Here is a 26,041-nt window from a genome sequence, read left to right on the forward strand (position 1 = left end):
AAAATAGCAAGCACAGCCATCAAGTATCCATCTCTACGACCTCATCCCTTTGCTTGGCCCGCTGGTATCTCGGCCATCTACATCTCCACACCGAGCTCGGCACGAGGGCCGCCACCAGCGCCGCTCGGCGGTGCATCCTCTTGCACCTGCATGCATCTTGTTATTAAGTCGACTGCCTTGTCCATATTCTGCATTAAACATCCCACCTTTCACTACCCCTCCTTCTCCCAATTACAAAGTTTACTCTTATCGCGACATCTTTACACCTTCACTATGAAGTCGTGGGGTGCCGTACGTGCGGTCTGCCGTCCAACCAGGCTCAGCAACCCAGTCACAACCTCGCGCTTCCGCTCAACCCGCTCCATCGCCACCGCGCCACGCCGATTCACGCTCAACACGGGCGCATCCATCCCCGCCATCGGCTTCGGCACGTTCCAGGACCCCGAGGCGCAGGAGGACGCCGTGTCGCGGGCGCTCCGGGCCGGGCTGCGGCTCATCGACACGGCGCAGGTATACCATGTGGAGAAGCAGGTCGGCCGGGGCTTCCGGGCGAGCGGCGTGCCCCGAGAGGACGTGTTCCTCGGCACCAAGCTGTGGTGCAACAACTACCACCCCGACGACGTCGAGGCGGCGCTCGATCGGTCTCTGCGGGACCTGGACACGCCGTACGTGGACCTGCTCATGATGCACTACCCGGTGACATTTCGGCGGGGCACCGACGAGTTCCCGCGTGACGCGCGCGGCAAGATGCTCCTAGGCGAGACGACGTATCTCGACACGTGGCGCGCCATGGAGACGCTCGTCGCCAAGGGCAAGGTGCGGGCGATTGGCGTGTCCAACTTTTGCAAGAGCGAGCTCGAGACGCTGATGCGCGAGTCCTCGACGGTATGTGGCCCCCCGTTCTGCCCTCGCTCTCTTTCACGTCCTCTAACCGACACACGCGCGATCTAGGTACCCGCGGTGCACCAGATGGAAGTGCACCCGTACCTGCAGCAGCGGTCATTCAACGACTGGCTACTCGCGCAGGGCATCCATGTGGTGCAGTTCAGCCCGCTGGGCAATATGAACGACTTCTACCGGGCGACGGGCTGGAGCAAGGAGGTGTCGCACATGACGCGCGTCATCGACCAGCCGGCGCTGCGCGCGCTGGCGGCCAAGTACGGCAAGAGCGTGGTGCAAGTGGTGCTGGCCTGGGGCGTTGGCGCCGGGCGCTCCGTGATTCCCAAGAGCACGGTGGACTGGCAGATTAGGGAGAATGTCGAGGCGGATTTCGCGCTGGAGCCGGCGGATGTGGAAATTATCGAGGCGCTGGACATGCAGGCGCGGTTCAACGATCCGAGCCTGGACTATCAGTATCGCTTGTACAGTGACCTGGAGGGGACAGAGGGAGCACGGGATGGGAAGACGCATTAGCACTTACTTGGATGCTGACGGCTCTGTTTCTTTATTATTAGAAAGAGAATGCAGTGTGATTGTACTACCATGTCACGCAAGAATGATTCAACGTGTCGGTACGCCGCGCTGGTCATGAAGCAACGTATCGTCAACTGTGGCGTTTGTTCAAGTATTCAAATCTGCAACGGCGGCAACTAACGTTACCCTCTTGAGCAAGTCATCTGTATGATGGCGCGGCCAGGTTGCCACCAAGCGGGGTGCGAGAACAGGTGGCTTTTGCGCCATTCCATGGCTGGTTGGTAGAGGGTTCAGTGGCTGATGCTAGTTGCACTAGAACAAATTTAAGAAAAAGGCACAATTTGATCAGTGACGAAAAAGACAATATCCAGGTTAGCATTGGGGTACATGACGAATACATGAGAGATAGCTCAGACTTGATGGCAGTGTTGGAAAACGGGGCAAGACAAACAGATTCGATGCCCATATGGTGAGCGCAACCATGCATCTCTTGCGCCAGCCGCCGGCGGACACGCAAGCTCGTAGAAAATGTAGGGTAGTGGGGGAGGGATCGATGGCAAGATGCTGCCCTGGACGAGGGACGTCATGTGTGGAAAAACAAACGATGAGCGCATACTGGGGAAGCGTGCTTGGTAAATTCCAGTGAGATTTGTTACGAGTTTGCAAGAGGTCTAGCGTATAAAGAAACTACGAATACGGCCAGCAAAGACAGCAAAGACGGAGACAAGCGAGGGGCCAAGCCTCACAGCCCAGTAGCACAATGTACATAGTAATGCTACCTAGACGGTTGTGCCTTGGTACGCGCAAAGGCTGGTGCGACAGATGCAAAGAGCAAGGCAAAGAAGTGTAATTTGTATGGAGTGCGGATTGCTTGGCATGGTGCATTGGCAGCATCAGCGATTGCTTGCGTCGGGGCCAAGGTTGAGGCGCATTCTGCCAAGAGCGCGCCAGTGAGCTTGTGCCACGGGCAAACGGGTTGCTGGGTATTTCCGACAGTGGGTGGATGGACGCTGTCATGGTTGGGTCATGGACTATTGGATTTTGCATACGTGGCGCAGACGGGGAGAGAAGAGTCGAGCGAGCGGTAAGCGGTAAGAGCATAAGAGCAAGGTGGGTAAAAAAAGACTCGGCATGAATTTATGATTATGAAAAAAATATGAAAAAAATAAAATGAATAAAGTGTCTGGGGAAAGAGAGGCAAAAAAAAAAAGACGTCAAGATTCATGCTTGTTTGAAAAGGGAAACGATCAGGGGGCAAACGCAAACTGTCTGGGGCAGCGCCGTGGTAGCCGGTGGTTGGAGGTTGCGAGTCGTGGATGATGTGCTCGTCAATGTCAATGGATGGATGATGGATGCCCAATCATCCCAGCTGGTAGTCGGTCGCAGATGGGCATCTGTATCCAAAATCCAGCCAGTCGCAGTAGGCATGGGTATCCAAAGAACCAGCCAGACGGCTACACATGCCGTGAATGGGGTGAATGGGGTCTATTTAGCGCCCGAGTGATGGGCCTTGTCCGTCGTGCGATCAAGTGCCACGCGGCGAGTAAAGTACATAAGGTACGTACCAGGTACGTACCTACCAACCAGTACGTAACGGGCGCCTACCTATAACACATACACCCAACTTCACTGATCAATCAGACCTTCCCCCTCGCCGGAAAGCTCGGGGCTTTTTTCTTTGCAATGCTTCCCCGCAGCAATGATAGGCGGCTGGTTGCATGAACAAGTCACGGTGTGAGAAGAGGGTTCCTTTATGCCTTTATGCACTCTTGCCTGGAGTTTTCTTGGTCCAGTCGTTTCCAACCATCTGCAACAGATTTCAAGATTGCTTGGATGAGATGGATGCCGTAACATGTCACAGCAGCCGCCCAAACCCCGGTAAAACAACCCCTTGCGCGACCTGGACCATTCCGTCCAACTGTTGGGCATTGCCGTTTGCCAATCAATGTATTTTTATTCTTCATGCACAGGTTTTGACATGCCAGGTTTTGACATGCCAGGTTTTGACATGCACAGGTTTGGAACTTGGCACCGTTTTTCCCGGAGCAAATGGAAGGGAGACAAAAAAAAAAAGTCTCATTACTCGCTCGTCGCTCGCTTGTGTGTGTGTGCCCCAGCCCATCCATTGCTTGTCGGTGACGTAGTACACTTTTCCATCTGGAAAGTGGGAAAGCTGGCTGGGGAAAGGAGCGGGTGATAAAAAGGATGAAAGACCAAAAAACTAGAAAAGAGGAGAGAAGGAATTCAAGATCCATCCGTCTTGTTACCTATGTATTTTAAGGTTATTAGGGACCTGATTTGAGTTTCCTTCTTTTTTTACCTCGCCCATCTACGTACCTCCCTAGGTACAATATACAATATCAACCTCGATCCAAGAGAGCCAAAAGCTAGGCTCAATCTGATATCCCAAGGTGCGCAGGCTTTTCCATTCTCCATTCATTCCATCCATCCATTGCGCGGTTCTTGTAACGAATACTGCCATGCTGGCAATTGGTCGGCGCCAGCTGCCGTCAGCGTCACCTTTGTTAGCGCCCGTCTTACCTGCCTGGGCGTGTTCGTGTCAGCGACGTACGATATACGCGCAAGTGGCAGTGGCTCTTGGCATTGCATTGGTGCCGGAGTATGTCGTTGCCGTCAATCAGACACTGGCTTTATCTATTCTTTTCTGTTCTGTTCTTTTCTTCTCTTCTCTTCTCTTTTGTTCTGTCTTGTCTTCAACTTTACTTCCGAGCCGTCCTTGGGACACGAAAGAGCCCAGCTAACTAGTAACACCTTACTTGTTAGGATTTCTTACCGGCTTGCACCACTGTTTTGGGAAAGAGGTTTCCACTCGGTATTACCACGCTCATTGAAACTGAACAACTGCCAAGGCGCCGCGCTGAGACTCTGGAGAGGCCAGGAGCAGCACCAAGCCAAAACAATCTCCGCAGGTCCCGGGTCCGCCGAACTAACTAGCGGACGGCGCTACGAACAGCAGGTGCATCCTTGTCCATTGCGGCTCCGTCTTGCGCACTTAAACTACGAGCTTCGCCCCCGATTTCACGTTGCCAGTTTTGCCATATTCTGGATTTATTCACTCTCTCTTCCTCCTATACCCCAGCTCGAAAGAAAAAAGGCACGAAAAAGACGAAAAAGACGAAAGAAAAGGCCAAAAGACGTTTTGGCAAGCAACGATAAAGTTTGGGTCGGACAACAGCACTAGGGTATTATCCATACCTACTACCTACCTACCTACACCACTGTACCATACCGACCTAGGTACCTCTTACTTGACGACACCGATACACACACCGCACACACCGCACACACCACAGCCATGGGCCGCAACAGAGGTACGTACCTACCTTTTGCATGTGCCCATTCCAGCGACGAGATGAGTTTTGAGGACAGGAGCAGGCTATTTTGCAAGCCAACGCAAGTTTGCATGTTTGGTCTGGTTTGACGGCTTTGCGGGTATTTTGCAGTGGTTTTGCAGGCGGTGACTGCGAGTGCGGTCACTCGGTGCACCATGTGGAATGCGTTGTGGACTGGGCAAAGGTGGTTGGGACTTGGCCATGCCGCCGCCAAAAAAAACAAGGCTGGCCGCCCAGTGGCAGTGCTTCCTTGGGCGAGGCTGGTGTCGCTTGGCTCTCGGGAATTTTATTTTCCAGCGGGTCAGCCAGTGTGTCAGTGTCAGTGTCAGTGCCTGCTGAGCTGACGAGCCCTGCTGATGAGCCCTGCTGATGAGCCCTGCTGATGAGCCCTGCTGAACATTCTGCAGCTGCACACTGCGCACTCTGCAGGCACTCCCAGTCCTGCCAGTCCGCCAATCTCCCTCAGCTGCTCTGTGCTCCCCACTCCGGCCACCGCGGCCCCTCTGACAGTGCCCACATCTCTCGTGCTCCCGCCCCGTCTCTGCTCGTCTGCTCGCCTGCCGCTGTGCCTTTGCCACACCTGCTTGTCTTGCCGCTTACTGCCACCATCACCATACACAATTCGCACATCCACGCATCATCCCTATTATCTTCTCTCCTTTTTTCCCCCCATCATCCGCTCCCATTCGTCTCTCCCCTCACCGACAAAGACCTTCCTCGACGAATCGACGAATCCTCCACACAACCCCATCTGCTAACATCAACCCGCATCCGCAGTCCTCTCCTTCGTCTCCCAATTCTCTGGCTCCAAGAGTCCGCCCACGCCGGCCGCCTCGCCTCCGTCTAGCTCGCCTATTGCCGCCGCCGCCGCCAAAAACGAGGCCTTTCCGGACCATCACATCGGCCTCAACCTCCCCCCTACGCCGCCCAACTACCCGGATTATGGCACAGTAGACTCGGACGGCCCCGACAGTCCCCCTCACAAGCGTCAGCGCAGCGCCTCCCGCCCGCTCTCCATAAACTCCTACCAGCCGCCTCTCATGGACATCACCGAGGATACCATCCCGGAGCTGCAGCCCGTCTTCTCCTTTCTCAACTCCCACTCCAACAAGCTCTACCAGGAGGGCTACTTTCTCAAACTCGACGACCAAAATACACGTACGTATCACCCCCCTTGGCCGCTTCAGCGCTCCCTCCCCCCGCAACAACCCCGCCATCCCTACTAAGTCCTCTGCACCGCCGCGGCGCACGCTCCCTCTCCTATCCAATCTAACCACGTCCACCCGCAAATGCAACGCAACCTGCTAACCCTCCCCTTCCACAGAGGGCAAACCCAATGCCGACCGAACGTGGACAGAATGCTTTGCCCAGCTCGTCGGCACCGTCCTCTCCTTATGGGACGCCGCCGAGCTTGATGCTGCCGGCGAGGATGGCGAGGTCCTTCCCAAATTCGTCAACCTCACAGATGCCTCGATCAAAATGGTATGTCCTCGACTTCCTCGCACCCCTACTAGCAACCCACCACAGCGTGCCTTGGCCCGCACCAGCTGCATGTGATGCGCTTCACCCTCACCACCATCTCCTACCCTCACCACCACCTCCTACCCTTACTAACACCGCCACCTAGATCGAGTCCCTTCCCACCCGCTCCAAGGACGAGCAACCACTGCAAAATATTCTCAGCATCTCAACCGCTGGCCGCAACCGATACCTCCTCCATTTCAACTCGCATCACTCCCTCGTCCAATGGACTGCTGGCATTCGCCTCGCCATGTACGAGCACTCTACCCTCCAAGAGGCATACACCGGCGCCCTCATTGCTGGCAAGGGCAAGACTCTCAACAACATCAACGTCATTCTCGAGCGCTCCCGCTTTGCCACGGAATCCTGGGTCCGAGTCCGCTTCGGCGCCGGTGTACCCTGGAGACGCTGCTGGTGCGTCATCACCCCTCCTGACGAAAAGGAGTTCGCCAAAATGCAAAAGGAAATGAAGAAGCGCTCCGCCTACGACCGGTCCTCAGCCCCCTCCCTCAAGGGCGACATCAAGTTCTATGACCAGCGCAAGGAAGGCAAGAAGCAGAAGAAGCTCCAGCCCATTGCTTCCATCACCGACGCCTATGCTGCCTACGCCATCTACCCCCAGGCCAAGTCGCTCGTCGATGCTTCTACCCTTATCAAGATTGAGGGCAACGTCTCCATACACACTGCACCTCCCTCCTCCACCGAGGGCTTCGTCTTTGTCATGCCCGAGATCCACCCCATGGTCAGCGGCTTCGAAATGCTGCTACGTAACCTCATACCTACCTGGGACACATTTGGTCTCTACGGTCGTCCTGCCCGCCTTGTTGCCAGCGTCCTCGATCAGCGCTCCCTCATGTTCGCCATGCCCAAGCACAAGCGCTACGGCTACCTCGAGATTCTCGACGTTGCCGGCCTCATCAACGACCAGGGCAGCTCCAGCTGGAACGAGCGCGAGTGGCGCAAGCGCCTAAAGGAGATTACCGGCACCCGCATGAATGCCATTGAGGAAGGAGGTGCCCGCACTGGCCGCAACAGTGCCAACAGCCCCATGGGCGGCCTGCGACCCAAGGTTGGCTTTGCTGACGACGGCGCGTCCAGCCGATCGTCGCGCTCCCATTCCCTCAACGGCGGCCCAAGAACCGATTCCGCCCCCCCTGAGGCCCAAGGCAACTGGCAACAGCCGGGCTCGGTACGTGCTCCAGTCATCGCCGCCTGCTAAAAGGCTCTTGGAAGCTAATATCTCTCGTGCCAGGATGCCAACGCCAGAGCCTACCCCGGTCCTCCTGGCCCTCCTGGCCCTCCTGGCCCTCCTGGCCCTCCCGGTGGCCCTGGCGGCCCCGGGGGTCCTATGCCCAATAGACCTCCTTATCCCCAAGAACTGGCCGGCATGGAAGATGGCCGCGCCACCCCTCAAATAATGCGCAGCATGAACACACCCGAACCCGTCTCCCGCCCACCCGCATTCAACCACAACCCTCAAGATCGCAACAAGGCCTACCACTCGCCGGAGCTCCGTCGCGCTAATAGCCGACTCTCCAGCTCTACCCTGGCTCAGATGCACGAGGCTAGAAACCAACCATACGCCAACGAGCTCGACGGCCAACCTATGCCTGGCAGCAACGGTCCGCCTCCACCGCCGCATGGCCAGTACATGGGACCCGGCCCTCAGGGTCGCCCCGGACAGCCGCCGCCTTCTCTCAGCGTTCCTCAAGGCCCAGGCCCGAACCGAACCAACTCACCATACGGACCGCCGAGCCCGGGCATGGGTCCTGGTATGGGTCCCGGTCTAGGACCAGGTGGTCGTCCTCCCACGGCCGAGGGACGTCGCTCACCTTATCCCCCGGGCCAAGGGCCACCTCCTGGTCCCGGCCAAGGACGCGGCCGACCGCCACCCGGACAAGAGAACTTTAGACCTGGGCCTGGCGGACCCGGACAAGAGAAATTTAGACCTGGGCCTGGCGGACCCGGACAAGAGAACTTTAGACCTGGGCCTGGCGGACCCGGACAAGAGAATTTTAGACCTGGGCCTGGCGGACCAGGACAAGATAACTATAGACCCGGACCCGGCGTACCAGGATCCCGTGGCCCCGGCGGTCCGGGAGGCCCTGGTGGCCCGCCCGGTGCTGGACCCATGCACCGCAAGCCTATGCCCATACGAGGACCGCCGCCCAACCGTGGCCCGCCTCCTTCTGCTGATGATATTATTGATGCCTACAGCGAGATGCGGGCCCCGACAGGCCCTTCTGGCCCTGGAGCTTCCCGACCGCCCCATCACGGCGGCCCTCCTGGCGGTTACGGACCCGGCCCCGGACGGCCATACACGCCCAACGGCGGCGCAGGACCGCAAGGACCGCAACCGCAAGGACCGCAAGGACCGCCACCAGGCAGCTTCTCGCGTCCGATGCGAAGTCCGCCCGGAGAGGGGCAACGGCCGATGCCCCCTCAGCAGCAGCAGTCCTATCAAGGCCAGGCTTTCTAGTGGATTTGGCTACGCACTCGAGCGGCGCAAACCGCCGGGTTGAATGAATGATGATGGATGGGAACTGTGTGTGCAGGGAAGCATACTACAATGGCGTTGCTGCAGTCTTGTTTCTTGTTTATTTTGGGGTTTGACGAGAATCAGCTTGTTTTATTTTGGCGTAATAGACTAAAAAATACTTGACGCGCATGACAACTTCACATCTGTTGGTATGCGCATGAAATTGTTGGTGATGGCGATGGTTTATTCTTTACTGTGGCTGTAGACTTCCATATGTGACGATGTGGCGTCTGAGTGTGGCGCATGGACAAGACAGAGGACCGACCACTGATGAATTGTGTATTTTCTCTGCTGTGACAAGTACCCAGATCCTTGGTAATTACTAGTTAGCGTTGGACTGCAATTCCAACGTCTTGGCACTGATTCGAGCAGCCCCCAATTGTGTGTGTACTTTCTTTCGCTCTTGTGACCAAGTACCTAAATCCTTGCCAACGTTGACTGCCATTTCAACGGTCGAGCCGTCCCGCCTTCTCCAGGCAGAAACCATGGCACAGCAACCCCGCCAATTTTTTAGCCCACCCACCCGCTTCCGCCACCCGCCAACCGCAACCAATCCATCCTGCTCCAGAACAACTGCTTCCAAACCGTGCTGGGGAGCTCCAGACCACCAAAGTTGCACAACAGACACAAGAGATCAGGGCATCTTGTTTATTATTCCCCTTTTCAGTCGTACAAACGGACATTGGCTGAGCAATGATATAATTGCCCGACATTTCTTCCCCTTGAATTTCCAACAAGAGAGTCGGCGCCTCCTTGCTGGTGTCGCTTGGTGCTTGGTGCCCTTTTACCCCCCCCCCTTGCCTTGGCTGGGGAGGCAGCCATCTGGACTTGTCGAGCAAAAAACTCCGTCAACCCTACGACCTCGACAATTGCAATCCCATCACAGTCCCATCCGCTTCGTCTGCTACTCCCACAGAACACGATGGACGGCGAGGAGCCAACCCAAGGTACGCCCGGTACACCCACTCAGACCAGCACCTACTGACAACAACCCGCAGCGGCGACGCAGCAAATCGTCGACCCGCGCCGCGTGGGCCAGCAAAACACGGGCTTCACCGACGACGAGATATCCGACATTGTATGTATCCTGTACCCGCACTCGGCGTCGGCCCGCCAAGAGGTGCAGCGGCTGGTGCGCGACGGGTCGCCGTTCATCATAGGCCGGGACGCGGCCGACGGCGTCGAGACGAGCCACGACCTCGACGACCGCGCGAGCCAGTTTGACTCGCACACGCTCGGCAGCGGCAGCAACGCCGGAGGTAGCGCCCACGCCATTATCCTGCGGCTGTCGACGGCGCCCAAGAACCCGCCGGCGGGCTTCGCCTTTGGCCGCAACCCGGGCCGCTGTGACGTCGTCTTTGCCAACGACCCGCTGCGCCGCGTCAGCAACATTCACTTCCGCATCTATGTCAACGAGTTTGGCAACATCATGGTCGAGGACCAGTCCACCAACGGCACCTTTGTCGACAGCAAGCTGCTCTCGGCCCGCGCCAAGCCGGGGCCGCAGCAGGCCAGCCGCTGGGTGCTGTCGTCGGGCTCCGTCATTAACATTTTTTTGCACGATGAGGCGAGGGACCTGACGTTTCGCGTGCGCATTCCCCGCCGCGAGGGCGCCTACGAGGAGAGATACCAGCACAAGGTGTTGGAGTACTACCAGCGCCATCGCCTGCCCATGGAGGGCGGCGCGCCTCCCGTGAATCCCCCGATGGCGGCGGTGGAGGCGCCGACGGATCATCTTGATTTGTTTCGGACGGCGGGACAACCGCTGACAACACGGCGGCCGCCGCCGCAGCAGCAGCAGCAGCAGGGCGTGACGACGCAGATGGCGGCTCCGCGCATGGTCAAGCAGACGAGCACGCGGGAGTGGACGGGCTCAGGCAAGTACAACAAGGTGCGCTCGGTGGGCAAGGGCGCCTTTGCGGTCGTGTACAAGGTGACGGCGAAATATGATGGCCGTCCGTATGCCGCCAAGGAGCTCGAGAAGCGCCATTTTATCAAGAACGGCGTGCTGGACCAAAAGGTGGAAAACGAGATGCGCATCATGCAGCGACTAAATCATGTAAGCCACCCATGTCTTGGCCGACGTTGTGCAGACTGAGACTAGACGTGTTTGCTAACGCCAAGAGACAGCCCAACATTGTACGATATATTGAGAATTTCGACTGGGACGAGCGCTTATTCATCATCATCATGGAATTTGTCCCGCAGGGCGATCTGGGCAAGCTCATTACCGCCCACGGGCCACTCAACGAGCAGGCCACGCAGGTCCTCGCCGTCCAGCTCCTGTCTGCCCTGCGCTACCTGCACAACTTTAACATTACCCACCGCGACATCAAGCCCGACAACATCCTTATCAACTCGCTGGAGCCGCTCGAGGTCAAGCTCACCGACTTTGGCCTGTCCAAGATGATTGACAGCGAGCAGACGTTTCTGCGTACCTTTTGTGGCACGCTGCTGTACTGCGCGCCCGAAGTCTACACGGAATATCTAGAGTACGACGAGAATGGGTTCCGCACGCGCGGTAGGCCCTCGCGTCGCGCCCCGGGCCAGCGGTACAGCCACGCCGTTGATATCTGGTCCCTCGGCGGCGTCTTGTTCTACTGTATGACAGGGGCCGCGCCGTACCCGGCCCGCTCCGTCACGAGCCCGTCGGAGCTTCTGCACCGCGTCATGACGACGCCGTTGAATATCACGCCCCTGCAGCAGTATGGCATCTCGGAGGCAGGTGTTGACTTTTTGCGCGCCATGCTCACGAGGAGGCCGGAGCACCGCGCGACGGTCGACGAACTGCAAGGTCATCCCTGGCTTATGGCATTTGGGGAGACGATTGAGGCGTCGCAGTCGTTTGACGACGTGACGGACGATGAAGACTTTCCCGGTCAGGCGTCGCAGTTTTCCCAGGCACGGTACGACGACGAGGACCGGGTGAGCGATTCAATGGATGAGGACTCGGATCAGGAAAATCCTACGATTGTGCCGGGACGAGGACCGGCACAGCAGCAGCGGCTGTTTGGGGAGGTGGGCGTCTCGGCGATTGGTAGCTCGGGCGTTATTCCGGACGAGTACCTGAACTTGGTCCCTGGCAATGGCAATTTACCCCTTCCTGGCATGTCGGATCCGAACCTGGACGAGGCGTACAACTCGGCAGAGTCCTTTTACGACAGAAGTCCCGCGGGCGGTGGGCAAAACGTAGAGTCTTTGTCCATATTTCGTAACCAGTCGATGGACCAGCTGCAGAGTCTTGTGGAGGAGGTTGCTTCCCAGAGCCTGGGGGGCGACGACACCAAGATCAAGAAGAGCCCGTCCTCGCCCCACCGGTCCATGACGTCGCTGGACCTGAATACGAGTAAGCGAAAGCCCCCGTCTGTCGAGACGAGCGACGAGTTTGACGAGAATACGCCTCCCGGAAAGCCGACGATCAAGCGACTGCGGTCCGAGGGCCACGTGGACGCCGGCCTCATCAGTGATGAGATGGCGGACGAGTACAAACTGCTGGCCAGCGTGCCGCCCATTCCCTCCCTAGGCACGGGCCGCTCCGGCGACGACTGGCCGGTCATCAAGGGCCAGTTTTGGACCGATGACGTGGCCTCGTGGCACCTCGACTACCCCGAAATGACGGAGCTGCAGCTGGCCAAGTTCAACGACGCGGCGAGCCACCGCGGCGAGGTCTTTCGCCCGGGCATGACGCCACTGTGGGCGCTGGCCATGAAGTACTTTCCGCCGACGCCGCGGCCCAACTCGCAACAGCCGACCACGTCGTCGCGGAACGATAGGTATCCCGCGACAGGCCCCGACGGCAGCTCGCAAGACGCGCCGCCGCCCTTTTCGCAGCTGGTGGTGCCCATTGCCACGTCGGAAATGGCGGCTATGATGGAGAGCGACCCGGCCTCATGCATTCGCGACATTTCTATCCCCATCACTGAGCCGCTCGTGTCGTTTGGGCGCGGGCCGGAGAATACAAAGGTGTACGAGCACAAGGCGGTGACCAAGGTGCCCAAGTATGCGTTCAAAGTGCTGCTCTGGAAGGAAGGCTACGACCCGGGCAAGTTTGAGCTGCCGTGGCGGGCGAACCTGTCTGACGCGGAGCAAAAGGCCTTTCACTTTTGGATTTCCACCAAGGCGACAAACGGCATCCGCATCAACGGCCGGTCGCTCACCTCTTCAAGTTTCAAGAGCCCGCACGATCCGTCTGCGCACTGGACGCGACTGTTTGACGGCGACTCGATTGTGATTTGGCACGATGGGTCCGGCACGGATGGAAGCGAGACGAAGTTGACGTTTCGCTGCAACTGGGGAGGATCGGCTGTGCGGCGCACGTCGACCTCGCTGGAGCTGGCGACGTCGCACGTGGCACGCAAGCTCAACAGCGGCTGTCAGCGGTTCGAAGCGCAGCGGCCCAAGAATCGGATGAGGAGGAAGGACGCGGCGGATACGGCGGAGAGGAGGCGCTATGTAGAGAGGGAGAGGCAGCGCAATGTGCGGTTTGAGGAGGCGAGAATGCGCGCGGTGGCGTATCTGGCGTCGAGGCAGCCGCTGGCACCAGCGTCAAGACGGCATTCCCCGGCGACGACGACGACGACGACGACGGGGGGAAGGATGGGAGATTCTACGATGAGAGTCCCGAGGTGGTAGGCAAGTAGCCTTTTTTGGGATAGAGTATACAAGGGAGATAAAGTATACAAGGGAGATGGAGTATACAAGGGATTGCATACAACAACCTGCAATTACAATCACCACTACACTTTTTTATTTTCTAGTTTGAAGAGATCGGGGGGCTATGAGAGAGAAAAGCGGCATTGTTGTCTTGGTTTCTATTGTTTGTTTTTTTTTGTATTTGTTGGTATCACGGGAAAGGATCGAGGTTGGACAAGATTACAAGAAGAATTGGTCAGCGCCTTTTTTTTTTTAGAAATAAGCATGCATGCAAAGTAGCATTTTTCAATACAACCACAGCGTGGATATAATAAGATGGTATCTAACAAAAAAAAGTGACAAGCTCGGTAACCCTTTTCTTCCCACGCCAGGTTTTTCTTGGTCCATCGTTTCGTCATGTACATGTTGCCGTTTTGTTGTTCATTCTCTCATAAGCATAACCGCCGTTTTTTTTTTCGTCCAGTCATTTCCCGGGGTGGGTAAAAAAACAAAGCAAAAAGGGAAATAACAGCTGTGTAAAAAAGACAAAAGATAAAACAGCAAAGGGAAAAAGAAGAAAAGAGGTGTAAAAAAAAAGACAATGGTTGTTGTGTAAGAATGGTCCGACATGGGGCAGCGCTAGAAAAAGGGAGAGCAAAAGAATAAAGGACAAGTTTGCAGGAACAAAAAGATGTCAGTGTAGGCAAAACAAGAATGATTTTTTTTTTGGAGTGTGTCGAAGTAAGCATAAATTTTCTTTCTTTTTTCTCTTTCGCAAGGGATGTGGTTTGGTGTTGGTTTATGATCGTGTGTGCTTAGAGCACGGCGAGGTGCGAAGCGAGTAGGCTGCTGTTGTCGTCTCCGGACAAGCAAGACGGCGAGGACGATCCTGTGAGGAACTCGACGCCCGAGTCAGACAAGTCCTCTTCAAGATGAAATTCTTTTCGTCGCCGGGACAGTTAGAAAACAAGGGGTACGATGTGGTATGAAGCAGATTGTACTGGGGAGAGAAGAGGGAGGTCACGTACCGAGCAACAGTGGTGTCGTCACGGGCGACTTGGCCAGAGGCGACGAGGGCTCTTCGATGATGGGCTCAGGCACATGCTCGTCCTGTCCACCACCGCGCGTGTTGATGTTCCACGCGCCGCGAGTCGACGCAAACTCGGTGCCACCGCTGGCGGACGTCGCCGGATCACGTCCGGAAAAGGACTTGGGCCGGCGAAAGCGACCCGGAAACGCGGGGTGGTGGTCGGCGATGGGTGAGACGGCCGGCTCTGAGGCTGTTGGCGTGTTGTTGTTGTTATGGTAGCGGGCAAAGACGGATTTCTAGGCCGTCGTCGGCGGCGGCTGCTGCTCGTCCCAGTGCGTGGTGGTGGTGGTAGTGGTGCTGCTGCTGCTGGGTTCGTTATAAAAGACACCCTTGCTGCCCGGCTCGGAGCCTCCGGGATGGGGTATAGGTCCACTGAAGCTGGCCCAGGGAGACGCGGGTGGGCTGCTGCTGGGCGGGCGCCTCTTGCTGCTGAAAGCGCCGGTGGTGAAGCGCGCCGGGTCGAGGAACGTTGGGCTCGGCGCGCCGTCGGACGCGGACACCTTGCGGGTGGTGGTGTAAGTGGGGGAGCCGCGCGGGAGGTGCAGGTTCCCCGGCCAGGACTGGTTGCGGTCGACGAACCGCCGCGGGGGCGAGTTGATCCCGGAACGAGGCGCCGAGGGGGGAGAGGCGGGGTCGCGAGGGGAGGAGGGACGGACTGCGGAGGGCTGGGGCGCTCGAGGCTCTGCGTAGAGGAACGGGGAGGAGAGCCGGCCGGTGGTGCCGCGAGGCTGGTAGTACGGGTTTGTGCTGCTGCACGGGTTGGTGTCCTGTGGTGTGTGCAGTGACGACGTCTCGGACGCTGCATCGGTGAGGGAGGCTTCTGGAGCAGTGTAGTCCCGGAAAGCAGGCGAGTCGCGGCCAGAGGACCGGAAACTGCTCTGGAGAGAGGCGGGCTGGTGGGAGCTGGCGTCCTCTTCGCTGACTTCGGGCGAGCGGTAGGTCGCAAAGGCGTCATCTCTGGCGCAAGGGTAGGAGGTAGTGTTGGTCTCTGCAGACATTGGAGTAGATGAGTGCCAATCAGAGACGCCGTCGTAAACAGGAATTCCAAGGTCATCCTCGCAACCATGTGGTTGCTTGCGCCGGGCTGTGGAGGGCTCCGCGAGTGGCTCCTTTCGAGAAGCTGGCTTGAGCGCAACGGACTCGCTGTGCTTCCCGTCTTTGGTCAGGCTCTTGTACTCGCGAGCTGTCTTGTCCGGTGTTTGGCGTTGCTGTTTGCTGTCAGTGGTGATCATTTCATGGAGGAGAAGCAAGGGTCCAATCAACTTACATGGTGGCCATCTGCGTGGCACTTGCGGCAAATCTTGGACCGCATCGACACGGACGTCGTGTTGGCGCTTCCGCGACGGCGGTGGTACTCTTTGGATCGGACAATACCGCAGCCGTCGCAAAAGTGGTAGCGGCTCATGACGGGCGGCGCAGCGCGGCGCCGACGGCCGCCCTCGCGGCACTTGCGGCAGACGTTGTGGACGGGTTTAGCGAAGGGGTGCTTTCGGTGGAAGCTGAGTGAGCGCATCTCGCCGCAGCCGGAGCAAATATGCTGCTGCTCAGGGGAAGCAGTCATGTCTCTGGGTGCATAGCTGGCACTGACCGCTGTCGACTCGTGGCTGACTGGGTTGTGGACGACCGGTTGCTGTTGCGCGATGGAGGGGATGCTGTCCGTCGTTGGCCTAACTTCCTTGATGGGGGCCAGGGGGGCCGCCGGCACGGTACTTTTGGTCGCGGTGTCGAGAAAGGAATTGCGCTCCGCCGTCAGCCGGTCCAGTTCCCGCTTGGCGAGCAGATCGATTGGGTTTGCGGCCAGAACAGCAGCAAAGTGATTGATGCGCCCTTGCAGCTGCTGCAACTCGGGCGGACACTGCGGTGCGGTGCTTGACGTGCCCTGTGCTGTGGGATACTGGATTGGTGCCGTTGCAAACACGGGTGCCGGTACGTGGTGATACATTGGCACTGGGTTTTGGTAGGCGACGTGCGGTGGCGGGAAGAAGCCCTGGGGGAGAGTGCGCACAGCTGGTCTCTGCTCCGGCGGTGGTGTAGTCTTCTCCTGTCGCTTCTCCCGCTTCGTTTTTTCGTCCTCGTCGTAGCTGTGCCGGCGGGCGGATAGCTTGCGCGAGAGAGCGGACAACGGCGCAAAGAGGGCGCGGGTACGGGACTGGTGCGAGGGCGAGAGCGTGCGGCTCCTCCGCAGCTTCTTTGGCGACGCCGTGAGCACCGGAGCGGCCTCCTTCTGAGCAGACCGCCCAGGGCTCTTCTTCAGGCACCGAGATGGGCAAGAGTCCCGGCTGCGTCTCTTCTCTTGGCCTCGCGGCTCGCTTGGGTTCTCGTCGTCGTCCGTGTCGACGGTATGGACGGAGCCCATGGACACGGCCGCGCCGGGCCAGCTGTACATCTGCCCGCCGTAGCTCAGGGAGAGGCCGTGGGTGGGCTTCTTTCGGGGGTCGGCATTCTTCAAGACAACCTCAAATAAGACGCCGTTGCCGGTTGCGATGGGCTGCCGTTGGGTGCCGCCAGCCATGGTGATGGTTAGCAAAGGTCGGAAAGCTCAATTGGCAATCATCACTGTGAGCTTGTGGTAGCGACAATAAAGCATGAAAGGTGAATGAATTTCCACGGGTTGAAAAACCATGCGGCGACGAAATTTTCAAGACAGAAAGGCAAAGTGAATGGCAAGTGATGCTGGTGGGCGAGGCAAAGTCATCTTTTTCAGCAGCTGCCGCGTTTGCAAACGTGGGCGTGCCAGCTGCCGTTTGCGCAACGGCCGTCAACACGCCGGTGATGGGTGGCGCGTCAACTCATGCAGTCTCTTGATCAAGCAAATCATACAATTGATATACATTCCTATATACCCCTCTGGCATACGTAGTAACTCCCATCCGTGTAAATTTTGTCACCAATCAAATCCATGCCTCTATGAATTGTGTTTTTATCTAATCAACGCGCAGAAGGCGGGGTCCAGACTTCTTGGACGCCTTCCTCTTCTTCTGGCCACGCGCAAACGCCGCGGCGGCGGCGTGGTCACGGCCCACGTTGTCCAGATCCTTGACTTTGTACACACGAATGATCCAGTTCTCGCTGGTAAAGGCCTCCTCGAGCGAGTTGAGGACGGGGCCCTCGCTCGGCAGGCGGACGTTACGGACGCGATCAGAGGCCTGACCAGGAGGGAACATGGTGTGGAAGTTGTAGTAGGACAGCTTGTACATCAAGCTGTTCTTCATCGTGTCAGTGGCACCCTCGTCCACTCGGTACTCGCCGCGCTCCGTGAAGAAGCTGCGCTCCTTGACCTCGTCGGGCCAGATGCCCTCGGCGATACGGACCATCCAAAGGAACTTGTTGATATCGTCCCCGGAGTAGCCGAGAAGACCGCCGAATACCACCAGAACATAGTCAACCTCGTGCTGACGCATGATAGGATAGCTGACCTCTTCGCGGGAGCTCATGGCCTTGCCAACAGTGGCAATGTGAGTGTTGTTCCAGGTATTGTTGTCGACAAGAGTGGGGCGGTCGGCCATGCCACCAATCTGGTAGCCATAGTCCCACCAAGCCATAATCTTAGCATCCTCCTTTGTGTTTTGGCGCAGCCACTGGTACGCCTCACGGTAGTCATCAATGATGTGCTGGGATCCGTCAGGCATGCGACTAGCGAGGACGACCGACGGCGACGAGTAGGCGTTGGAGGTAACCCAGGTACAGTGAGTGACAAACATCAGTAGATAGATGGTCATGGCCGAGACAACCGAAATCTTGGACACGTTGCTAAAGATACCAATCGTAGGCCTCTCGCTTCCGCGGAGGCTGCCATTCTTGACTGGATTTTTTGCAGCTGCCTCGGCGCTCTCAACCTCGGCTTCGGTGGGTGTCTCAACAGACAGGTACGAGTCCAGAATCTGCGACGCCGCAATGGCAGCAGCTACACAGACTACAGGAGTGAGGGTAAGCATGAGACGGACCATGACACCTGCAAAGTAGCTGCCAAATAGAGCATAGACAACGACAAAGACGTGCTCATCCTTGAGGTCGTTGAAGCACATGTAGACACCGGCAGGGAACAGCCAGATCAGCATGCTGAGGTCAAAGAAGAAGGCGGGCCAGGCAGTGGGCTGATGCTCCGAGACCGAGGCAATAATGGGAATGTGAATCTTGGCGTAGCTGGTGTCCCACAGCGAGTAGAAGCGGCCGCCCCAAGGAGCAATGTAGCCGAGCGAGGTGAGGGCGACGAGGCCGAAGAGGCCAATGCCAAACGTGCCAATGACCAAGGTGGCCAGGAACGTCTGGAACTGCTTTCCAGAGATGGCGGAACGGACATACTGGATAAATCCAATGAACTGCAGGAAGCCGAAGATGCCTGAGACTTGTTAAAAGGGCGCCGCGTTATACATGGTCACTTAGACGTACCAAGAGCGGGCATGTGCTCGCTGGTCTTGACGGGCAGGAAGCCGACAAAAGGAATTTGCATGCTAGCAAGCGTTCCGAGGGCGTACCAAGTGGTGTAGCTCACGTAGAGACGCGTGGTGTAGCGTCCCATGCAGATCAAAACGAGGGCATGCATAGGCAGGAGACATGTGATGAAGGCGTAGCCGCCCCAGGACGACACCATGTATCCGTAAAAGAGGGCGCAAAGGGCGCCCCAAAGCATAGAGCCGAGCTTGAGGGCCTTGATCCAGAGGTAGAAGGTAAAAACTAGCAGGAAAATAGCGATGGCTTCGTTGTCGTAACTGCCGGCAACGGATCGAGAAATGTAACCGGGCGCGATACCCATAAAAACTGCAGCCAAAAGACCAGCTGATGGTGAAGTAGTCATCTCATTGGTAAGGAGATAGGAGGCGAACGCCGTCAATCCGGAGAAGGCGGGAGCGAGGAGAACGCAAATGTTTCGGATGTCGACGGGTATGGTCAAGGCCTTGAGAGCGTGGTAGATGACGCCCGAGGTGACCATGAGGCCGGGGTACAGTGTGCCACCGGTGACGCGGCCGAGAGGGTGCCATGTGCGGTCATCAAACCAGTCCCAGAACTTGTAGAAACCATTGGCAACGAGGTACTTGGTCGCGCGAAAGTTGAACCAGGGGTCGACTACATATTGTTAGTATAAGGCAAGCGGGCAGCGGCCGGTTTCGTGTGGACTGACACTCGTGAATAATGCTCTCGAATCCTGCATGTCATGTTAGCGGAGTGGCCATGATGGTAGGCTGGGCGTTATGTGCACCGCATCGCGAGCGAAGTCGAGGGACGTACGAATGACGGAGAAGAGCCGGCTGGCAATGGCGGCGCCGGCAATCAAGAAAAGAATGATTGTTCTCAAAAGAGCTCTTGAGCTCTGGGAGTTGACCGCATCCAATGCGGTTCCCTGTTTTTCGACCGCCATGGTGCGCAAGACTGGACTCTGGAGCACCTGGATGTTGATGGAGGAGGTTCACACAGATCTCACACCAGCTGCTGAGGACAGCTTGGAGCTTTGTCCAGACTCCAGAACTGCGTAATGCCACGCAGGGGGGCTGTGGGTCCGCCGATGTACACCAACCGAGCTTTTCCCGCTTCTGTTATTGAATTGCAAATTGAAAGCTATAAATTAGCCAATGGATATTGAATTATTCGATTGTCAATTGTTCTTTCAGTTACTCGGCTGCATTGAGCTGTAGTTCTGTAATGCAAAGCCGGGATGGGATGTTGGTGACGCGCCCAAAGTGGCGCTCCTCCACCACCTTGACTACCACACCACATCTTCACAACTTCACAACTTCACAACCCATACTATTCCAAGTTCTCTGGGTTTGAGAACGTTCGCCGGGCCGCTGCCCAGTCCGCATAGTCAATGCAGATGATATTTTGCTTTTTTTGGTCTCTTAGTACCGTCTAACTGCGCGTATTTTACACCTGTACAATTGAGTAAACGCGAACCCAAGGAAACTTCTATGCAGCATCGCGAGTGTGCTTAAAATCATACATCAGGCCTGTGCATGGCCTTCAGGCATCTGTCGAATAGTTTCGACCCCAGCATTACCCTTCCGGCCTGGTCGAGCCAGCTCTCGCTCCCCTAACACCACCACCCACGCAGGGCTAAATTAAGGGTTCTCCTTGGACACCTTGATCAAGAACTTCTCGAGGTCGAACTGAGGGCTGTTGACGTCGGTGATGACTACATTATCCATTAGCACGTGTTGCGTCGTTGCTATGTCTCTCTGCCAGCATTGACGCCGGCAACAAAGTAATGCCGCAAGACGCACCATTGTCAGCAGAGGCCGCGGCCGGGTTCTTCTGCTTGTTATATTCGGCCTTGGCCTGCTCTATCAGTTTCGCCTTTTGGTCGTACTCGTGCTTGCTGTGGTTGGCCTTTTGGGTGGCCGTGATGGCGCGCTGGTGGCTGAAGCCGTAGAAAAGACCGCCGGCAAGGGCGGACCACCGCAGAACCTAGGAGACGGTATCAGCATGCCGTAGAGCGATTGTTTCTCGTCCAAATCCGGCGCCGAGTTGGGACCCGGGAGCCTGACGACGGCCCCGGCTAACCAGCAGGGCAATTGGCGATGCGCAACATACATTAACTCCTGTCGAGGCCATGGCGAGAAACTCGAGCGTCGCGGTCGGCAACTTTGTTGAATTATAGGAGAGACACTGGCGTAGTCGGCTGAGATCAATTGGCCCGGTCCGCAGAGTCCTGGAGGAGTGCGTGGTGAGTTGATGCGAAGAAGCTTGCTATCCTCGGGAAAAGTCGCAGTTTTTCCACTTGCTCGCCATCAAGCTCGGCCAAGGTGACAGGCTCAAAAATTGGCGGTTGGAATCACGTGACAATCACCACTGGAGAAGCGGCACCAGCCACAGGAACACGGAGCTTCCAGGGGCTGCCGTGGCGCTAATTAGTGTGGCCCAGCACTTGTGAGCTAGGCTGCCTGCCTACCTACAGTCGCCTGTAACCAGGGATTGGCTCTTGACAACTTTCACTCTTTATGTTGTACTTTATTATCCCGCCTTTTTCAACCCATCTCGGCCCGGAAGAAGTTGCTTCAGACCTCGCGACAGCTCTCTACAGAATTCCGAGAATACAGACCACGTCAACGGCGCTACTACCCACCAGGGACCCCCATTCGCGTTTGTCGCTGGTGATGGGCCAGAGCAAACAGCATCATGCAAGCACGTCGCGATGAAATTCTCGCCAAGAAAGCGAAGCTCGCTGAGCTGAAGCGGCAACGAGAGCTGCGCGCCAGCCATGCGTCCGCGGGGCGCCAGAGCATGGGCAGCCCTGGCGAGGTGCGTTCTGCATGCGCAACTGCCGAGATGGCGATGCTAACCGCAGCCGCTACAGCTTGTATCGCCAACGCCAGGTAGAGCAGATAGCCGCCGCGAAATCGAATCTCTCATAAATAGCTTGGTTGGCGAAAGCCGTCCAGGGTCGACTACTACTGGCGGCGCTGCGTCCCCTGCCCCTCGCGGCAGCCGCCCAAACAGCGTCCTGAGTACTGGCGAAATCAGTAACGAAACCTCCGAGTTCGCGGCGCCCCCTAGCGGACATTCGGCACCACCACCACCACCCATACAACTAAGCACAGTCCCCCTCACTACCGTCTACGAATGCCCTCCTTCGCCTGTAAAAGAGGTATTTTCATACAGCAAAGGAGTTCAGACGACCGACGGATGGACGTCGCCATCGAGACCACGAGCGCAATCTCTACAGTCAGACCAAGATGACGCGCCAGGCTCCATAACCAGTCCGTCGAAAAGACTGAGTAGGCGAGAACGCGATCGCGAGGAAAAAATACGCCAAAAGATCCGCGACGAGGTGGAAGAAGAGCTGAGGGCAGCAAGAGAACGGCTGGCGGACGGCACCGAGGCGCAGCAAGCTTCTGCTACCAACTACCCCATCCGAGAGCTGAACTCAGAGGAGCTTGAGGCTGTTACCCGGTCAGATGATTTTGTGGACTTTCTGGAGCAGTCCACCAAGGTCATCGAACGAGCCATAGACCAAGAAACGTACGACATCCTCACCGACTACTCCCTGCAGGGCAAGGATCTGGATGAGGACGACGACGAGACTGGCAACACAGGCGGTCGCGGCCAGACCCGGATAAAGGAAGTCGCTCAGTTTTATGACGAACGGTGGTCCAAGAAGCGCATGATAAGCAGCATCGATTTCTCGCCCAAATTTAGCGAGCTCCTGCTGGCGTCGTACACCAAGAACCCGACAGCACCCCACGAGCCGGACGGTCTCGTACAAGTCTGGAACACGCACATGCACGACCGGCCGGAATATGTCTTTACGGCGCAGTCTGACATTCTGACGGCCAAGTTTTCACCCTACCACCCCAACCTCATCATCGGCGGCTCGTACAGCGGCCAGGTGCTGCTCTGGGACACGCGCGCCAAAGCGGCGCCGGTGCAAAAGACGCCGCTGACAGGTTTCGGCCATGCGCACCCGATTTACTCGGTCGACATTGTTGGCACGCAAAACGCGCACAACATCATCTCGTGCTCCACCGACGGCGTCGTGTGCGGCTGGAGTACCGACGTCTTTGCGCAGCCGCAGGAGATCCTCGAGCTCAAGAACCCCGCCGCGCAGGCCAAGGTGGCCGTCGAGGACGTCAGTCCAACTTGCCTCGCGTTCCCACCGACCGACCCGACCTTCTTCCTCGTCGGCAGCGAAGAGGGCACCATTTTTCCGTGCCACCGCTACGACCGTGCCGGCGCCAAGGCCGGCGTCGACCGCAAGATTTGCTACGCCGGCCACACGGCGCCTGTCATGTCGGTTGATTTCCACCCCTCGCGCGGCCCCGTCGACCTGGGTGATTTGGTGCTGTCCTCGTCGCTCGACTGGAGCGTCAAGCTGTGGAAGGTGCGTGCGCCGGCGGCGACCTCGACGACGGGCGGGCCCGGCGACGCGGGCCACCTGATCCGGCCCCTCATTGACTTTGTGCGCGAGGATGTCGTCTACGACGCCCGCTGGTCGCCCGTCAAGCCGAGCGTGTTTGCGCTCGTCGACGGCGCCGGCTGGCTCGAGCTCTGGGATATCAGCAAGGAAACCGAGGAGCCCGTCTCGCGTATCACCCCGCGCCCCCGCCGCGACGGCCGCACCATGCTCGCCAAGAGCCTCAACAAGGTCGCCTGGGAGCCCAACGAGGGCCGTCGCCTCGCGACCGGTGGCATCGACGGCGCCCTCACCGTATTTGAGGTGGCCGGCGGGCTCGGCGGCAAAGAAGGCCTGAAGAACGAGGAGTGGACCAATGTGAAGAAGCTGGTGAACCGGGTCGAGGCTGTGGGCGTCCATGGGGCTGTGACTGTGTAAGGACATGGGGGAGAGGGGGGGTAGCCTATTTTGGTGTATACTCGATTTTTATTTTCATTCTAATTAGACAATACCCCTGGAGCGTTTTTGTCACCAGCAGCTGGCGGGCATTTGTAAATATAGATATACCCTTGAGCTGTGTTGGGTCATTGTGCCGGTCATCCAACGACGGGGTTGTGATATTGTAGATGAGCGGAATAGACACCCTGCTCGATAGCGTGCTGCATATCAAGGTATATTTTGCACATGCTTGTAAACGAATAATCGGTAGGACAACGTCCCATCAGTGGCTAGCTTTCAGCATGGTGGCTGATGAGCACACTGGCGAAGCTTGTTGGCAACGAAATAAACTGACTCGGCAAATACAACATTCCAGATAAACGAAACAACCACACTGAGTTTTTAAAGATAACCCGAAAACCATACAATGTAATACAACAGGAACCCTTTACTCAATCATGTCAATGTCGCCGGGACCGGGAGCAGGAGCCGTGCCTTCGGCCGTCGCGGCAGGACCGGCACCGTTGGTCGCCTCGCCCTCGGTTTTGGTGAAATAATCGTCCATCTCAGCGTCGAGCTCATCCTGGGTCTTCTTGATTCGCGCGTTTCCACGGCCACCACGGCCACCCTCCTGGCCATCTCCGCCATTATCTACGCCTTCACGGCGTGCGCCAGGACGGCGACCGCCGCGACGGCGAGGGCCGCGGGGGCTTCGGGAGCGATCGCGGCCACCCTCACGGCCATCCTCGCGACCATTGGGAACATATCTGTCAATGCCTCTGCGGGATGCCTCGTCGTCGGCGTAGCGGCCGCCGGGAGCGGAAATGCGTTCGGCGAGGGGACGGCTGGGCATGACAGCCGTGTCAAAAGGGTTACGGCTCGGGAGGAGGGTTAAGCGGATAGGTTGACCTGGCCATGTTAGCGAAATCTTGATGCGCAGGCAGGTCAAGACATACCGTTGGCATTAGCACCATCAAACTGTTTAACGGCCTCGTCGGCGTCATCCCGGTGCTCGTAAGTGACAAAGGCGATACCCTCAGAGCGACCAGCGCGGTCAAACTTCAGCTGCAGCCGGAGGACGCGTCCAATGCGGCGGAAGAGTTCCTGGATAGATTAGCATACAGCAACTAGGAGAGTGTGGGCAACGTACGCCGAGGTCCTCCTCGGTGAGGTCGTAATGTACATTATGGACCTTGATCCTGGTTCCCTTGGCCTCACTATTTGAATGTCAGCCGATATGGTCCGTGAAAGGCCAGATAAGTACATACGCCTGAGGCTCATCGCGACGGCGTCTGGGGGCGGGTGCGCGGCGGCGGTCTAGAGTATTTAGCACAGTGTAATGCCGAGCAAACAGAAGGCCGAATTACCATCGTCTTCGAATCGATCGTGAACCCATTCGCTATTATCCGTTAGTGTATGCACTTCATCGCACATGTTGCGGACCTCAAAAGACGAACCTATCTATGCTTCGTGGCTCATCGCGATACGACTGTTTGGTGGTAGGTCGGGTTAGCTAAAGGATTTGTCAAGGTATGCGCCCTTGCTCAAGCTCGTCAATAGTTCACGATGCAGGAGCGTCAGCTCGGCAGAGGCGGCGCGAGGGTCGTTGACACAGTCGAGAGGCAGGGAACGATGGGGAGGATGAGGCAACCTGGATGCGCCCGAAGAGTTAGCACAATGCGGCATGGGGATGATGCGCGGCGCGGGTAGCAGCGGTTTGCTCACCTTTCTGACGCCATCGCGAGGACTGTCACGGCGATCAGGACGCCTGTCTCCGACGCCACGGCGGCGGTTGTTGTTGCGAGGACCATTGCTGCGCTGTGAATGGCACAGGGCGTTAATACGAGGACGATGGGCCGTTTGCGAGGCGCAAGTCGTGGTAGCTAGGACGAACCTTTTCAGAAATGATCTCGTCCAGGCCTTTGTCCATTTCGAAAGTCGTGGGGCTGCTGGATGCGAATGTGATGGCAAATATCCTAAGAGAGGCTAGGGCCAGCGAGGAGAAGAAGGTATGAGGTGCAGAGACTCGAGAGTGAGGCTCTGGAGATGTTTTTGTTTGGGGCTGGCGAACGGCTGGCGAACTTGTAGAATGGTTAGGCTAGTCGGGGGTCATTGCTGTGCCCGTAGCGGGTGTCGGGCCAGCCGGCCGCGGTTGTACAGCGAGTCTAGTGGCGTGGCCCGCCGAAGCCCCAAGATTGTAACTATTAGAATCAAGGTTTCATATAATAAAT

At 57.4% G+C, this 26,041-nt stretch overlaps 8 protein-coding genes across 8 annotated transcripts; 4 read left to right on the plus strand and 4 right to left on the minus strand.

The window, feature by feature from the left end:
- Positions 1–273: 273 nt before the first annotated feature.
- Positions 274–1,413, plus strand: CCM_06364 (aldehyde reductase (AKR1), putative; the record flags this gene model as incomplete). Its single annotated transcript, XM_006671504.1, has 2 exons — positions 274–885; positions 952–1,413. The coding sequence occupies 2 exons, from the start codon at positions 274–276 to the stop codon at positions 1,411–1,413; spliced, it is 1,074 nt and encodes a 357-aa protein (XP_006671567.1).
- A 3,316-nt stretch (positions 1,414–4,729) lies between these two features.
- Positions 4,730–8,766, plus strand: CCM_06365 (PH domain protein; the record flags this gene model as incomplete). The annotated part of the gene is made up of 7 exons (XM_006671505.1): positions 4,730–4,745; positions 4,878–5,074; positions 5,174–5,303; positions 5,544–5,924; positions 6,091–6,248; positions 6,394–7,476; positions 7,540–8,766. 7 exons carry the CDS (start codon positions 4,730–4,732, stop codon positions 8,764–8,766), a joined length of 3,192 nt encoding a protein of 1,063 aa, XP_006671568.1.
- Positions 8,767–9,748: 982 nt separating this feature from the next.
- On the plus strand, positions 9,749–13,458 carry CCM_06366 (protein kinase, putative; the record flags this gene model as incomplete). Its single annotated transcript, XM_006671506.1, has 3 exons — positions 9,749–9,773; positions 9,825–10,885; positions 10,957–13,458. The coding sequence occupies 3 exons, from the start codon at positions 9,749–9,751 to the stop codon at positions 13,456–13,458; spliced, it is 3,588 nt and encodes a 1,195-aa protein (XP_006671569.1).
- Positions 13,459–14,273: 815 nt separating this feature from the next.
- Positions 14,274–17,060, minus strand: CCM_06367 (uncharacterized protein; the record flags this gene model as incomplete). Its single annotated transcript, XM_006671507.1, has 4 exons — positions 14,274–14,398; positions 14,487–14,784; positions 14,875–15,756; positions 15,816–17,060. The coding sequence occupies 4 exons, from the start codon at positions 17,058–17,060 to the stop codon at positions 14,274–14,276; spliced, it is 2,550 nt and encodes an 849-aa protein (XP_006671570.1).
- Positions 17,061–17,472: 412 nt separating this feature from the next.
- CCM_06368 (oligosaccharyl transferase STT3 subunit) lies at positions 17,473–19,904 on the minus strand (the record flags this gene model as incomplete). The annotated part of the gene is made up of 4 exons (XM_006671508.1): positions 17,473–18,887; positions 18,938–19,612; positions 19,668–19,691; positions 19,775–19,904. The coding sequence occupies 4 exons, from the start codon at positions 19,902–19,904 to the stop codon at positions 17,473–17,475; spliced, it is 2,244 nt and encodes a 747-aa protein (XP_006671571.1).
- A 697-nt stretch (positions 19,905–20,601) lies between these two features.
- CCM_06369 (ATPase, F0 complex, subunit E) lies at positions 20,602–21,094 on the minus strand (the record flags this gene model as incomplete). The annotated part of the gene is made up of 3 exons (XM_006671509.1): positions 20,602–20,675; positions 20,764–20,947; positions 21,074–21,094. The coding sequence occupies 3 exons, from the start codon at positions 21,092–21,094 to the stop codon at positions 20,602–20,604; spliced, it is 279 nt and encodes a 92-aa protein (XP_006671572.1).
- A 564-nt stretch (positions 21,095–21,658) lies between these two features.
- CCM_06370 (cytoplasmic dynein 1 intermediate chain 2) lies at positions 21,659–23,810 on the plus strand (the record flags this gene model as incomplete). Its single annotated transcript, XM_006671510.1, has 2 exons — positions 21,659–21,781; positions 21,828–23,810. The coding sequence occupies 2 exons, from the start codon at positions 21,659–21,661 to the stop codon at positions 23,808–23,810; spliced, it is 2,106 nt and encodes a 701-aa protein (XP_006671573.1).
- Positions 23,811–24,258: 448 nt separating this feature from the next.
- CCM_06371 (RNA binding domain protein) lies at positions 24,259–25,740 on the minus strand (the record flags this gene model as incomplete). Its single annotated transcript, XM_006671511.1, has 6 exons — positions 24,259–24,719; positions 24,767–24,914; positions 24,961–25,027; positions 25,075–25,127; positions 25,536–25,628; positions 25,705–25,740. The coding sequence occupies 6 exons, from the start codon at positions 25,738–25,740 to the stop codon at positions 24,259–24,261; spliced, it is 858 nt and encodes a 285-aa protein (XP_006671574.1).
- Positions 25,741–26,041: the final 301 nt, after the last annotated feature.

Source organism: Cordyceps militaris (assembly GCF_000225605.1).
Source record: "Cordyceps militaris CM01 unplaced genomic scaffold CCM_S00004, whole genome shotgun sequence".
Classification (NCBI taxonomy): Eukaryota; Fungi; Ascomycota; class Sordariomycetes; order Hypocreales; family Cordycipitaceae; genus Cordyceps; species Cordyceps militaris.